Source organism: Schistocerca serialis, chromosome 5 (genome assembly GCF_023864345.2).
Source record: "Schistocerca serialis cubense isolate TAMUIC-IGC-003099 chromosome 5, iqSchSeri2.2, whole genome shotgun sequence".
In the NCBI taxonomy this organism is placed as follows: domain Eukaryota; kingdom Metazoa; phylum Arthropoda; class Insecta; order Orthoptera; family Acrididae; genus Schistocerca; species Schistocerca serialis.
This window is the reverse complement of record NC_064642.1, coordinates 763,982,014-763,997,594: the sequence shown is the minus strand read 5'-3', so window position 1 is coordinate 763,997,594 and position 15,581 is coordinate 763,982,014. Positions and strand designations below refer to the sequence as shown.

The 15,581-nt window shown below is 41.2% G+C and overlaps 1 protein-coding gene across 1 annotated transcript in view; it reads left to right on the top strand.

Moving 5' to 3' along the window:
• Positions 1 to 8,416: 8,416 nt before the first annotated feature.
• LOC126482216 (tubulin alpha-8 chain-like) overlaps positions 8,417 to 15,581 on the top strand; it is a 137,759-nt gene continuing 130,594 nt past the window's right edge. The window contains exon 1 of the mRNA XM_050106194.1: positions 8,417 to 8,617. Coding sequence (XP_049962151.1) covers positions 8,417 to 8,617 — 201 coding nt within the window. The remainder of the gene's footprint in view (positions 8,618 to 15,581) is intronic.

The window sequence follows — 15,581 nt, the reverse complement described above, 5'->3', positions numbered from 1 at the left end:
CAGGGGAGAATCCCTTTTCTTTGATTTCACAGCTAGCAATGACTGTTCTATGCCGACCGCATTCAAATGCAGAAGTGGAAAGAATATTCAGGTCTATGAACATTATAAAAACTAAACAACGTAACAGATTATCATTAAAGACAATTAATGCTTGATCATATTGAGAGACCAGCTGAAGAAACAAAATAAAGATTGTGCATCTTTTGACACACCGTCAGACGTATTGGAGCTTATTGGAACGAACAAAAGTTATTCTTTTGCGACAAAACCAGTCGAACTGCAACATCATCTTTTGAGCGACGTTCAACCCTCTACATGAACTACAGTTCTGTCAGAGCATGAAACAGAAGAGTCATTCGATCTTCTGAGTGACGACGATGAATAGCACACATACCTGTATGTATATATTTTGTAACCTAATTGGAGTTCTTGCTTTCTTTTGTTACAAATATAGTTGTATATTTCTAGTATATTTGACTAATGTGATTGCAACAACAATTTAGGTATTGTGTCAGTTATGATAACATGTTTAATTAAACGTTAACGTATTTTATATGTATGTTGTTGCAAGCGATGCGTCATTTAATTAAGACAATATAGCAATTACGTATGAGAATTTTTATTAATATTTTATTACCCCCCCCCCCCCCCCACCCCCCCCCCCCCCCCCCCACTGGCTTATTGCATCATTCACAGCACGAAATTTTCAGCACATCCCTAGTAAAACCAGTTTTAGCGACTTTCTAGCGACTTTTGATATTGAACCTAGCGACACGGGTTTTTTAGAGTTGGCAACACTGCGCGTAGCGTTGCGCAGTTGGAGGTGAGCCGCCAGCATTGGTGGATGTGGGGAGAGAGATGGAGTTTTGAGAGCGGATGATCTGGACGTGTGTCCATCAGAGACAGTAAATTTGTAAGACTGGATGTCATGAACTGATATATATATTACGACTTTTGAACACTATTAAGGTAAATACATTGTTTGTGTCTCTATCAAAACCTTTCATTTGCTAACTATGCCTATAAGTAGTTAGTGACTTCAGTAGTTAGAATCTTTTATTTAGCTGGCAGCATTGGCGCTCGCTGTATTGCAGTAGTTCGAGTAACGAAGATTTTTGTGAGGTAAGTGATTCATGAAATGGTATTGGTTATTGTTAGTCAGGGCCATTCTTTTGTAGAGATTATTGAAAGTCAGGTTGCGTTGCGCTAAAAATATTGTGTGTCAGTTTAGTGTTGATCAGAATAAGTAAAGAGAGAAATGTCAGAGAACGTTCAGTTTTGCTCAGCTGTTTGAAAACCAAATAACGTAAGGGGTTTATCAGCACAATCATTCATAAATTTTTCGAAGGGGACGTTTCAGCATTAGCAGTTAACTCTTCACTCGACTTAAACGTCCAGGGTTCGGTGAGCAACAAAGCCGCCGCTGTCGCAGCTGCCCCTCCTCGATCCGGGAGTGGCAGCACACTGCCGGCAGCCCCAGCTTGCCCTTGCACTGCACGGACGTGCTCGCTGCTTCGCCCCAACCGAACTGATCCTTTCGCAACTTCTCCAAACCCAGTACGCAGACAACATTAAAATAACTGCTCATTCAAAACCACAAGATACACACGGATCTGGGAAAACAATTCCACCAACAACTCACAATACTAAAACCAGTCATTGTGAAATAACATGCACAAATTATAAGTCATCGCAAACACAGAGAAGCCAGAAGCGGTCGGAAGACCAAATGCACGTCGTCAGCTGCGACGACCGACCGAACGACCAACGAACGGTCGCCCCCACTCAAGTCAGGCACGGGAAAGATCCCAGTATAAATCGTCGACTGACAACTTATTACCATGAGGTCACTTCGACGGGCAGACACACTTACACAAGAGAAAGTTGCACTACTCGAATGTCACGGTCCATTCAACTAAAACTCGCTGAATCCGGTCCCTGACGTGGTCGTGCACTCTCGCGACCTCATCCTTCCGTCGGACAGTGCATGTGTGTCGCCCGCGGTCGGGCGAGTACTGGCTGTCTGGACCTAACCGCTGGTCCGTCCCAACTCAACTCGCTCGACACATGACGACCCGGAAATACTAGAGGCCACTCCAAAGATGGTGCCACAGTATGCGCTATCGATAAGCGCTGCTGCTGCCACTCACGGACAGACAAGTGGCGCCAGTGAACACTAACAAAACGAGACGCCACTATCGCTATTACAAGATGCCAAGCTATGAACGGCATCAACACGAGCCGCATATGTCTCTCAGGTGGAGATGCTTGGGCACATCAGTAGTGTAGAGGAGATAAAGAAGAGGAGAGAGTACAGAGCTCTGGGGCACACCTGCAGTGGGGTGGAGAACTGGTGTTATTAATTGCGACAAAGGATGGGCGATTATGGGGAAGGATGCTAGAAGGCGTAAATAATTGGATGTGCGTACATCTGAAGTTTTAAAAGGAGGCCAGAATGTGGCACACGGTTGTAGACTTTCTCTGGGCTGAGGGGGGACAGAAACAGCGGATAGCGGATTCACAGAGGTTCAGCTGGTGGGATAGGAGACAGGTCAAGCGCAGGAGCTAGTCATTAGAGGAGAAGGTGGAACAGAAGCTACACTGGTTAATGGGAAGTAGACGGTGTTGGTTCAGGTGTTGTTTTATTCAAACACTTTGCTAAAAACTGAGGTGGGGCAAATGGAGCAGAAGGAGGAGGTATCAGAAGGGTGTTTGCGTAGTTTGAGGAAGAGTAGGATTCTGGAGGTTTTCCACAGTTCAGGATAGTATCCCATAGAGAATATAGTGATATAAAGGGTTGCAAAGGTGACTAGATAAGAGGCAGGGTATTTTTTGAGGTGTCGACAGGCAATACAGTCATGTCCAGGGGTTGTGCTGCGTTTACTTTCAAGTACATTTTTATCTCATGTGTTGAAACTGGGATGTTTAATTCCATTTGTGGTATGTTTTCCAAGTACTGGAAGCTAAGAGCCAGAGTTGGAATAGTGCTATCTGTTTGTTCGTGGTTGGTAGACCATAGGGAGTAATCAAATCGAAGGTCACTGGAAATTGAAGAGATGTCAGAGATATAGGATGCAAAGCGGTCAGCTTTGTTTAGGTCGTCAGATAACGGATGGTTGTTGTGGAGGAGCAGGTAGTAATGAAAGGAATGACTGCGTGTCAATGGAATTCTTTCCAGTACTTTGAAGAATTAATGGGGAATTTAGCATTGAGCCTGGCGCATATAAGCGCTAAGTAAATTCCTGATGTATCTCTTTATTTGCAATTGGTTTGTGAGTGTATCCTGGTCACAATTCCTCAGGAAAAAGCGGTATAAGCAACATGATTCTCTAAGAAAGAATAGGGCTTGCGGGCGGGAGAGACGATGAGGGTATTCAGCCTTGGTAGGAATGTGGGCGGGTATAGTGCCCAACAACATGTGCTGCAGGAAGGCCATGGTACGGAGGATATTGTCAGATTTATGGTATCTATGGATTCCTAGTAGGCATGTCATTTGGCGTGGGAGAACTCATGGCTGACTTTTGGATTGATATTGTAATGGGGATGAGATAAGGTGTTGGTGAGGAAACCAAGTAGTTGCTCACTTCCAAATGGACTGAGGACTTATGTAGCGAGGCACCTATGGAGGTTAGAAGATGCTAGGACCACATATGGGGTGTGTCATTTTCACGTTCTGTGGGATGGGAACAATGTCACCTTGGAGGGAGTCTGTAAAATGCCCCCACCGCTGGTGTTCTGCATGGGATCAACTAGATGTTGAGGTTAGTGGCAATAACACAAGTGGAAAAGGTACGGTCGATATTGGCGAGGCCATTATAGGGAATGGTATTATCTTATGGTGGCTGATGGCAACCTCACCTCTGGCCATGGGAAGGGCATTATCTGTATGATTAAGGATGTAGGGAGAGGTTCAGACGGTGTGATAGGGTTAAAAGAACGTTTCATTAAGGATGAAGGTATCGACGTTCCATTGGAACAGGATGTGTAGTAAAAGGGGCTTGTTGGTGGGTAGGGAGCGGCCATTGTCGTACACGATGCTGTGAAGCTGTTGCAACATGAAGAGCCTAGAGAGTGGGTTGCATAGGTGACGGGGTGGGACGGTTTAAACAAGGGTGTTGATATGGTTGAAGATGAAGTGGATTTGCTTCAGAAGTAGGTAGGTTGGGGAACTGAGGTGGAAAACGAAACAGACAGCTCAAGAAATTTACAGTACGGCATGTGGTCATTGGAATGGGCACATACTGAGGGGTCCAAAAAATGTATCCACTGTTTAAAAGTCCATAACTTGCAAACTAATTGACGGAGTTGTCTCTTTTTGGTGAAAGTGTAGCTTAAAATCCAACTTAAAGATGTCATTGTAGGTGTTCTAAATAGTCACCATTAACATCCACACACAAACGATGCCGCCTAACTGCAGCACGAACTACTGACTGCAACGTGTTCAGTTGTATATTTGCACATGAATGTACGATGGATTCTCGAAGTTCATCCAATGTGCGTGACTTTTGTCGATAAACGACGTCCTTTAGTGTTCCCCACAGGTAAAAGTCCAGAGGAGTTAGGTCTGGGGAACGTTGTGGATAATCCACAGCACCTCTACGGCCTATCCATCTTCCTGGTAGATTTTCGTCGAGATACGCCCTAACACGATTTTGATTGTGGGCTGGGGCACCATCTTGTTGAAAGTAAACTCTTCCGTCTCCATATAAGTCTCGGATGGCAGGTAAAATGGATGTCTGAAGCTTCTGTAGGTACACCTCACCGGTAACTGTGCCGTCAAAGAAGAATGGCCCAATCAAGCTCCGGTAAGACAACCCACACCACACATTTACTTCTGCCAAATTCACGGCTTTGTCTACATGGACGTTCGGATTTTCGGCGGCCAAGTAGATGCAATTGTGGCGATTTACTGTACCATTGAGTTTGAACTGTGCCTCTTCAGACCACACAATCATCTCTGCAAACTCTTCATCGTCGCGCACCATGTTAGTAAACCACTCGCAGTGCTCCATTCTACGATCTGGGTCGTCCTCGTTCATTGCGTGTAGCAATCGTGGGATGTAGCACTTCCACTTTGCTGCCTTCAAAATTCGCCGAACACTTGAGCGACTCACTCCAATTTCACGGGCACACTGTCTCACAGACGTCTATAGTGAGCGAGTGAATTTTTGTAACACACGACAGGAGTTAGCTGGACTTGTTACTGTTACAGGTCGTCGAGATCGTTGTTTGTGTACATCTTTAACACAACCTCCGGCTTCAAATTAGTCTCGAATGCAACGAATCGCTAAACGTCTCGGTGGCTCTGTTTGATACTCATTTCGCCATTGCCGTTGAACCTCATTAATATTTTCGTACTTAAAATACCACTTCAAAACTGACTTCCTTTCATCGAATGTAATCCTTGCGCCAGCCATGTTTACTCGAGTGACTAGATGCAACTAAGAACTAAACACTGACTATCTGGCGACTGTCATCTGACAAAACAAAACAACGCAATACAACGCTTGTGTGCCGATTGCCGGAATTACAAACTATTACACTACCAAAGGTGAGACAACTCCGTCAGTTAGTTTGCCAGTTATGAACTTTTAAACAGTGGATACATTTTTTTGGACTCCTCTGTATTTATGAGGATTACGGTGGGGAACGTTTTTGTGTCGTCGTTGACACTGTAGAGTCTTGTATCAGGGAAAGCCAGGGAGAGGACGTCGTTCAGTGACCAGTATCCTTTTCCCAGAACAAATCTGCACACATGTATTAACAGAGTTCTTTGTTCGTAAGAACAAGAAGCTACTTATCTCGACGCAAGTTGTTGTGATACAAGTTCTTCCGTAATAGTCCACGCTATCCTCACTGCTGGTGAAGTACAAGCCCGCTATAAACACCACTCTGGTCTCTAGGTACTGACTGACTCTGAGCTAGAGACTGTGACTCTGACTGACTGTGACTCCTACTGTGACTTACTGGGTGATTGTGACTTACTGGGCCCTCCGGTCAGCGTTGGCGATCTAAATACTGGCGGTCGAGACGGCGCTGGCCTGCGAGTCTGTCTTTGGCCTGAGAGACGCGCTTTATCCAGCGCCTATTATCGATCTTCTCACAACCTCTTTGCCGACCGGTATGCTGGCGACAGCTTACGCCACCACAAATGTGATGATATCTTTCACAGTGGGAGGTGGGTGGAGAGAGTTATTGGGATGGGTAGCACCGTTCATAGGACGAACAGGCTCAGTTAATTGTGGTTTGACTGGTGGGGCTTTGGCTTTGCATTTGGCAGAGTGGGACGTGTGGTATCACTGCAGGTGTTGCTCCTGGGAGGGGAGATGAGGTTGAGGGAATGTTTGAGAAAGAGGCAGTACAGTGAACTGAGGTGGGCGGATTTTTACACTCAGGGGTGAGGTGGTCATTATAAATGAGATATGTTTGGCAAAGATAGGACTGGCTTCAAATGGCTCTGAGCACTATGGGACAACGTCTGAGGTCATCAGTCCCCTAGAACTCAGAACTACTTAAACCTAACTAACCTAAGGACATCACACACATCCATGCCCGAGGCAGGATTCGAACCTGCGACCGTAGCGGTCGCGCGCTTCCAGACTGAAGCGCCTAGAACCGCTCGGCCACAACGGCCGGTGATAGGACTGGGGGAGGGATTTGGAGGGTTCGACTTTATGACGGCAGTTGTAAATCAGGGCTCCCTCCACGAGTAGGTAAGCGAACAAGTTGGTGCAGTGGTTAGCAACTGGACCCTCATTTGGAGGACGACGGTTCAAACCTGCGTTTAGTAATCCTGATTTAGGTTTTCTGTGATTTTCCTAAATGGCTTCAGGCAAATGCCAAGATTGTTCCTCTGAGAGGGCACAGCCGACTTCCTTCCCCATCCTTTCCTAATCTGATGGGACCTATAACCTCGATATTTGGTCCCCTCCCTTAAATCAACCAACCAACCAACCATTAGGAGGTGATCGATGGTGGAGGCAGAGTGTGTAAAGACCAGCATAATGCAGGTAGGACCTGATTCCTTGTACATACAGTGGGCTCTGCGGATTTCTAAGGCAAGACTGGAATTCAGTTTGTAGACCACCTCCTCTTGCACGATCTCAAGGTCAACATTCGTTATCATGTCAGTTAGTGTGAGGGGCTGGCCAGAAGACTGGTGTTGTTTGGATGGGGAGACAGTGTTGAAGGGATTGAGGGAGGTATGTGGACCATATGTAATGCATGGGCTGTTGAGGAGGAACTCTCAATGGAAGTTGGATTTGATAAGGAGTGAATCTTTGCAGGGCATGTTTTGGGCGATGGAAATGTGAGGGATATACTTCCTGGTTTTTACAGTTGGTAAGCTGGCATTTAATTCTCATTTTTTGTTCCATCTCAGTTGCATATTTTTAATTAAATTACATGTTTCAATCACTGTGGATCATCTTCAGATCTAAGTAGTTGCATCCACATCACGTCTTCTCTACTCAGAACAACCTACCAGACCACTCTAATTTGTAGTTTAAGTAGACAAGGTAGATTGTCATGCAGCTACTTAGATCCAAAGATGATCCGGATTGAGCGAAACATGTAATCTAATAAATAGTATGCAACTGAGATGGAACAACAAATGAGAATTATTTTAAATAATTATACTGTTGAAACTTCCTGGCAGATTAAAACTGTGTGTCGGACCGAGACTCGAACTCGGGACCTTTGCCTTTCGCGGGCAAGTGCTCTACCAACTGAGCTACCCAAGCACGACTCACGCCCCGTCCTCATAGCTATACTTCTGCCAGTACCTCGTCTCCTACCTTCCAAACTCAGCGCACACTCCGCTGCGGGGTAAAAATCTCATTCTGGATTTATACAGTTGTTGAAACTCTCAAGACGATTATGTCGACTATAGAGGATCAGGATTTATTTCAGATTTTTTGGTTGCAGTGCTGGTAGTGGGCTCTGCATTAGGGCGCTTGTAACTTTTTTTGGATGTAATGGGTTGGAGTAGGTGTTAGGGAGCTAGAGAAAGTGGGATATGGCTTAGTGCAGGTCTTTCCATTTGGTTAAGTAGATCTCGATACCTGTTGACTGTATTGTGATTTCTGGCGTTGCCACAGTAACTCGTCAAGTTATTATGCATGGGATAAGTTGGACGTTGGCAATAGACAAAGGATGTATTGGAACGTGTGGAAAAGGCAGGAGGAAGAGTTTGGTAGTTGAAGGAAGTGACTGCAGATAGGACTGTGGGAAGGGAGGGTAGAAGGGAGCAGGGGAATGGATGGTATGAATGATGGATACAGTTGGAAAGGAGACAAGGAACTGATAATCGATTATGCATACCAGCGACAGAGCGTCGCTGAGATTAGAGTTTGGTAGTTGAAGGAAGTGACTGCAGATAGGACTGTGGGAAGGGAGGGTGGAAGGGAGCAGGGGAATGGATGGTATGAATGATGGATACAGTTGGAGAGGAGACAAGGAACTGATAATCGATTATGCATATCAGCGACAGAGCGTCGCTGAGATTGTGGGGGATGGCAGCAGCGAGGACCGGGGTGACGTGGTGATGGCGACGGTAGATGGAGGTGGCGGCAACGAAGACGCAGGCGAAGAGACGGCAGAGACAGCGGCGGCGGCGGCGAGATGAAGGTAGCGAGAGTAACAATGATTCACGAAGTGAGGTGTCGATGAACGCACTTGCGCACATAAAGAAGAACTCTCCAAGACACAAATAAAACACAAACTGATGCGAAGCTTAGGCGAGGATCCTTATCCGTCTACGCAAAGCAGTAAGGTGGGTGAGTGGAAACGATTGGTGTAGCACTAGGGAGTGCCCTAGACAGTGTATTCCAATGACTGCCGAGGAATGCATTTATTTTACCTATTTTTTCTTTCCTTGAGCTGACAAGCTATGGTACCTCAAACAAAATATTTAAAACAATTTAGATGTAAGTTTGTATTTCATGTACATCTGTCACGTGTAAGAACTCCAGTGTGACTGAGCGAGGTGGCGCAGTGGTTAGCCAGAACTCGCATTCGGGAGGACGACGGTTCAAATACGCATCAGGCCATACTGAATTAGGTTTTCCGTGATTTCCCTAAATCGCTTTAGGCAAATGCCGGGATGGTTCCTTTGAAAGGTCACGGGGCCGAGATCCTTCTCCATCCTCTCCTAATCCGATGGGACCGACACTCTCCCCAAATCAAACAACTTCAGTTAGACTAGATTCTGATATGAGGGTAATTCTTTTTTCATGAACACAACGTAATGGCATCTGCCAGTCAGTACGGAAAGAAAAACTCCTTCGATGCCTTGTGTTGGCAAATGTGGGGACTTCTAGAGAAAGTAGAAAGGGCAGATTACTATGAGAGACCGATTGTTGGCAGTTTAGCACAACGTATATCAGCGAAATAAATTTTACCGTTGGAAAGTGGTTCATTTATATTGAAAGTGTGGCTAGTGTAGAGAAGATTTTAATAAATAAGTGTATATATGTTTACGGTAACGCTGTTGATAAAACATATCGAAATTTTTTCCAAAACGTACCGATGTATTTCGGCTATATGCCTTTCACAGACCTATCGATATATAAATATCGCAATGGCAATATCGAGTGCTTATGTTTTCATTTTATGTTACCGGTATATTTTTTTCCCAATTTTCGATTAATATTTGAAGTTGTTCTTTTGCAACTGTAGTAGAAAATAATTTTACCTTCACTGTGTGAAGGAGTCTTGCTACGTTTTTAGCTTTCATCAAGCCCAGTATTTCTCCTTGACTGTGTGAAGTCCCAAAGAAGAAGTCCGATTCCACAGGAAGTTGGTAGTGTGAATGGAATAAGTAGATTTTCGATGGCAAGAAATAGCACATCAGCTGCGTTAAAAAACAATTTGCAACGCAACTAGTATTCTACTTCGTCACATCGACATTCTTCAAAAACAATTGCTGAAAATGATGAACAAAAATCTAAATGACAAGACCGATGTTTGCGGTGGGCGGAGAAGCGTGAGAGGGAATGCTGGCGTGCTATCAATAGAAACTGCATCGTTCAGCTTCACCACGCAATTCTGAGACTGCAACTGCTAGGTCGCTGGCGTTTGCAGAAATGAAAAAAAAACAGGGAAGTCGACACGTAGTGTTCCAGAGAAATCCGATATACGAAGGAACCGAACGACGGACCCATTGGACACTATTGTGGCACTTACGTGAAGTTACCATTATTACAAAAGTGCTTATCGCCAAGAGTGACCGTGCATTGTTTTCCTTTCAGTTCTTGCTCTGAGCGGGGTAAGTAAGCTGCTAGCTTGTTGATGTACAGAATATCTACTAATAAATTAATACTTAAATATACAGTTCTAAAACTGGCAGTATACTTATAATCTGATGCCGATTTTTTTTTAATTTTTTTAATTTTTGTTTTTTTTTGCCGTTAATCTTTTCCCCGTTCATAAATCGATAGCTTTTTTGACATATCGATGGTCTATAATGACTTTTTTTTAAATATCGGTTTAATACATTTATATTCATTTATTTATTTAAAAATATCAGCAGCCCTATTTACGGCAAAACAGTCAGCGAGTTCCGTGGCGTGAGAATGTTCACATTGTAAGGTTTCAGGTATGTTGCAATTACCTTGTTGTTAATGAATATTCTTAACATGGTAGCCGTCCGCGGTTGTTAACTAAAAGAAAGAGGAATGTTATTCTAAATAGTGTTCTTTGTGAAACTGGAAATGGCTGACATTAAGATATCGATGATTCGTGAATAGGGCTACAGGAACCGGAAAAGGCAAATTCAAATGCATGTGAAAATGAAGAAATGCTTCAAGAGGGAAAAAAAAAAAAACACTGAGCAAAATCACTCCATGTTTCTGAAGAAGAGAAATTTGTTAACATCGAGTATAGATTGTAACCTCCCCACAAAAAATTGTATATATAATAATAATATGATTACGATTCTAATTTTAGTATAACCTCAGAACAAAATTGGTTCCCATTTATAACCTCCCTCTAGAAATTCATTCACATTTAACCTCCACACAAAATTTGTTTCCCATTTAATGTAAGCTCGAAACAGAAAAATTCCTAAACCTCGTAATAAAAAATAAATTCAGTAACCTGATAAATTTTGGACGACAGCAGTGCTGCGTCATGGCCCTGTAAGATCATTCTGAATGAAAACAGCAAAAATTCATACCTCAATGAAGTCGCCGCGTATATCCGCTCTTACGATAAATTTTCTGGCACAGCTCTGTGCAATGCTGGCCGACCTATCCGTCTTTTATGAAAGGAAGCAACTGATTTTTCTATTGCAATAATCGGGATGATCATGGATGGGAGAAATTAGTAAGTTCTTTAAATTGAAATGAATGGTTGTTGAAAGTTACTTTTTATGAGAAAGATTATTATTACGAGATTTTAAAATCATTTACATGGGACTTACGTTAATACTCAGGCTCCGACATCGCTGCACCGCGACCGGGCCAGCCAACACGATACACCATACCAGACCAGAGCAGACTCCAGACCAGACTAGCGCAGACAAGCAACAACTTACTGCTACAGCTACACAGTACCTACTGAGTCAACACTACTCTGTGGTCAGCGATTCTCTTATACCTTGCATATCGCAGGCAGCGCATGAGCAATACATCGAAATTACATCTGCACGGACCTCTTACATAACCCTCCACTGGGGAGGGGGGCAAAAATTTGGCAGCGATGGTGAGTCAATTGGACTTGCCATGAGCTACAAATTTTTCTTAATTAACTAAGTTTACAGTCACAGAGTATATATATATATAAAGTGCAGAACATGAAATGAAATAGAGTGCACATGCACTGAGTACAGAACATATCAAGAAATGACAAAATGTATACAGAATGAGTACAAAACATATTAACAAATGACATAAAGTGCACACGCACTGTATATATTTTTACCATTTTACAAGAACTAGTATACGCAATGAGTACAAAACATATTAACAAATGACATAAAGTGCACATGCACTGTATATATTTTTACCATTTTACAAGAACTAGTATACGCAATGAGTACAAAACATATTAACAAATGACAAAGTGCACACACACTGTATATATTTTTTACTATTTTACAAGAACTAGGATACGCAATGAGTACAAAACATATTAATAAATGACATAAAGTGCACACGCACTATACATATTTTTACCATTTTACAAGAACTAGGATAGGAAAGGGAAGGATTGGATCATGGTTGTAGCACAGTAGGTTGCACGTAGCTGCACTGAAAGTCCATATCTTTCTACAGAAGCACAACGCCAAGTGAGACAATCTGAAGTTCTCTTCCCTGAAGTATGAATCAGTGTAGCCAAGACACTGAAATGTCGTATTAATATTCAATGTTATCATTTTGGTTGTACATTAAGTACACCAAACAGTGGGACCACAATAACATCTCCACCGTTCAAGGTGGTGGACAGCATGATGTGTCAACACCACACTCCTGCAGAATTGATATTTTTTCACCAACGTAGAATTAGTGCAAAATCCAAATATAGTGCTCCATGATCATGAGGATGGACTGGACAAACGGATATTGCATTTAGGTCAGAAGGTGAACGACATTAAGTCTTATACTAGTCATCATAGAAAAGTACACTAGTCTATCAACTGATTTGAGTAATTGTTGGCACTTATTGCCTAGTTACTAAACATTTCTGTACTATGTATGGAGTATTACAGAACAGTATTCATAAGTCATCTGATTACACTAAATATTGGCACTCATTGGCCAGTTACAAATCATATTTATGCATTGTTCAGAAGTCATCATTCAAAGCAAGAGTTAATTAATGGCATAGTATTTACATAATTCATCTAATTATAGTAATCATTGGCACTCATTGGCCAGTTACGAACCATTTCTTATGCATAATTCAGAAGTCATCATTCAAAACAGGAGTTAATTAATTGCATAGTATTTACATAATTCATCTAATTATAGTAATCATTGGCACTCATTGGCCAGTTACAAACCATTTTTTATGCATAATTCAGAAGTCATCATTCAAAACAGGAGTTAATTAATTGCATAGTATTTACATAATTCATCTGATTATAGTAATCATTGGCCAGTTATGAACCATTATTATGCATAATTCAGAAGTCATCATTCAAAACAAAAGTTAATTAATGGCATAGTATGTACATAATTCATCTAATTATAGTAATCATTGGCATTCATTGGCCAGTTACAAACCATTTTTGTGCATTGTTCAGAAGAAGCTAATGAGTGTAGCATTAAGCTACTGGTATTCATATATGATAACATGTAAGTGATATAAAACAAATTTAAAAATATAAAAAAAACAGTGGCATTCATTGGCCAGTTACAAAGTATTCACATAGTTTTATAAAACATTAATCAGTATTACTCAGAACTCATCATTCAAGTGACATAAGACATATTTAAAATGTAACACACTGTAGCTATTACTCAAGGTCTATTTTTTTTGTGCTAGCAATGCATTGCGTTGGGATCGATAATTAATTACTGGGGCATGAAAACATTTGCTTTTGACTTATTGCTGCAAATAAGGATTAGTAACGTCATTCGTCACGAGTCAGCTGTAACGAGGTTATGAAACAAGTAGACCATATGTGATCACATTCATGAATGACACACACAAATGGGTAAAAAAAATGCAAGTACGAGAACAGGTTTAATGACTAACTGCTTATAGCACATTAATTTCATGAATAGCTTCTCCTGTAAAAAATACAAAATGGATTATTCAGCTGAAAGAAGAATCGCATATTATGCTGAAAAGTAGTGAACTTCGAATTAACAGATAATGAAACGTGTACTCAATATGTATGTACTCTAGCTGTCCTTTTCAAAACATACTGTCATTATACCATGCGACGTAAGACATACTGTCAAAACGAACTGCAACAAATACTTAAATAACTACATAGCATCTCTTAACTAATATATAAACTCCATCATTATTCTCATCTGCAAAGAAAAACTTAAAAGTGGTGCGTTAAGTGGCCATATACAATTTATCACTGTCATCACTCGCAAAGAAAAACTTCATTATTCATATTATCATAACTTCATTACTATCATCACCTGCAAAGAAAAACTTCATTATTCATATTACCATATTCTTCATATAACTATTCATCGTCATTCATTATCTGCAAAAGAGACACTTCATTATTCATATTACGATTTACTTCATACAACTATTCATAGTATAGAGTTTCTTATTTCTAGCATATTTCATCACTAAAACTAAGATGTGTAGTTCTGTCTGACAGCCTGCATCAATCGCCTCGTATTCTGAAAGAAAAAAAAATAGTTAAGACTGCTATCATACGCTGTGTATAGTATATTCTTGTTAATGTTTGTTAATTCTGATCCATTTACTCTTCATGACGAGGTATTGCATCTTCTTTCGTTCATTCCGAAGTTGAAATTCCCATTTCATAGTAATCCACTGTGGGTTGTTTAATTTATTTCTTTTACATGTTATTGCTTTCTGAAAATGATGAATAAGGATTAATATATTGCATTTAAATCATATACCCATTAAATAAAAACTGGTTTCTAGTGATATAATTAAGCATACAGCATACCATGACAGAAAATGTATTATGTCAAAAAATAGAGTGTTCAGGTGCAAAAAATGTACACAGTATCATAATGTAGTAGCAAAAAAATGTAAAATAGTCACGATGTTGAGATATCATCAGGCAAAATGTCAAAGTCAACTGGTGTTTGTTATATCTTAAAGATTTCGTAGTGCATACAAACAAAAAAGGAAAACAATCATACATACATGAAAAATGGAAAAAGAGCATGGTCTGATATATAACGACAAGAAATGACTTTCTCTGTGTTCAGCTTGTATGTTGTGTAGTTGATAGAGGCGAGAGTTGAAGACTTTAATGGAGAAAGAATTTGATAAAATTAATATGTCACTAGATAGAATTGCATAATTGGTCATAAAATAAGTAAGTTTATCTGGAAAAATGTGCTCGGTCTGATGTGTAACGATAAGAAAAGCGACCTGTTAACCTTGCCTTGCCGGGCACTTGCCAAGAAAAAATATGATAATCATCAGTAAGTAGTCACATAAATATAATTGCATCATTGGTCATATAAAAATCAGGAAATGGCATTACAGTGTGATAAATCATAAAGTATGTTCATTCAAGAAAGGGTTTAATATTTGAGACATGGTGATTGCCTTTGCTTTTTCTGGTTCTCAAAGTTTCGACGTGTACTACATTGGGGTGAGGAATGCTGCGGATTCGATATGGACCTGCGTATAGAAGCTCAAATTTACTGCATCTATTCTTTCCTCTGTTGGATAGATAGCGTGTACGTGCTAATATCTTCTGTCGAATGTGAAAGCCACGGCGTGTACAAACCTGTTTTTGCTGTCTTCTCCGGCGCTCTGCGGCACGTTTGATGTTGTTCAGCGCAATGTCAATTATTTCATGGTGTCGTAGTCGACGAGATGTAGGAAAGGATACTAATTCTTTAATTTTGTTAGGTGGTTCAACATTTTTCAGTATAACAGTCGGAAATAGCACAGTAGAT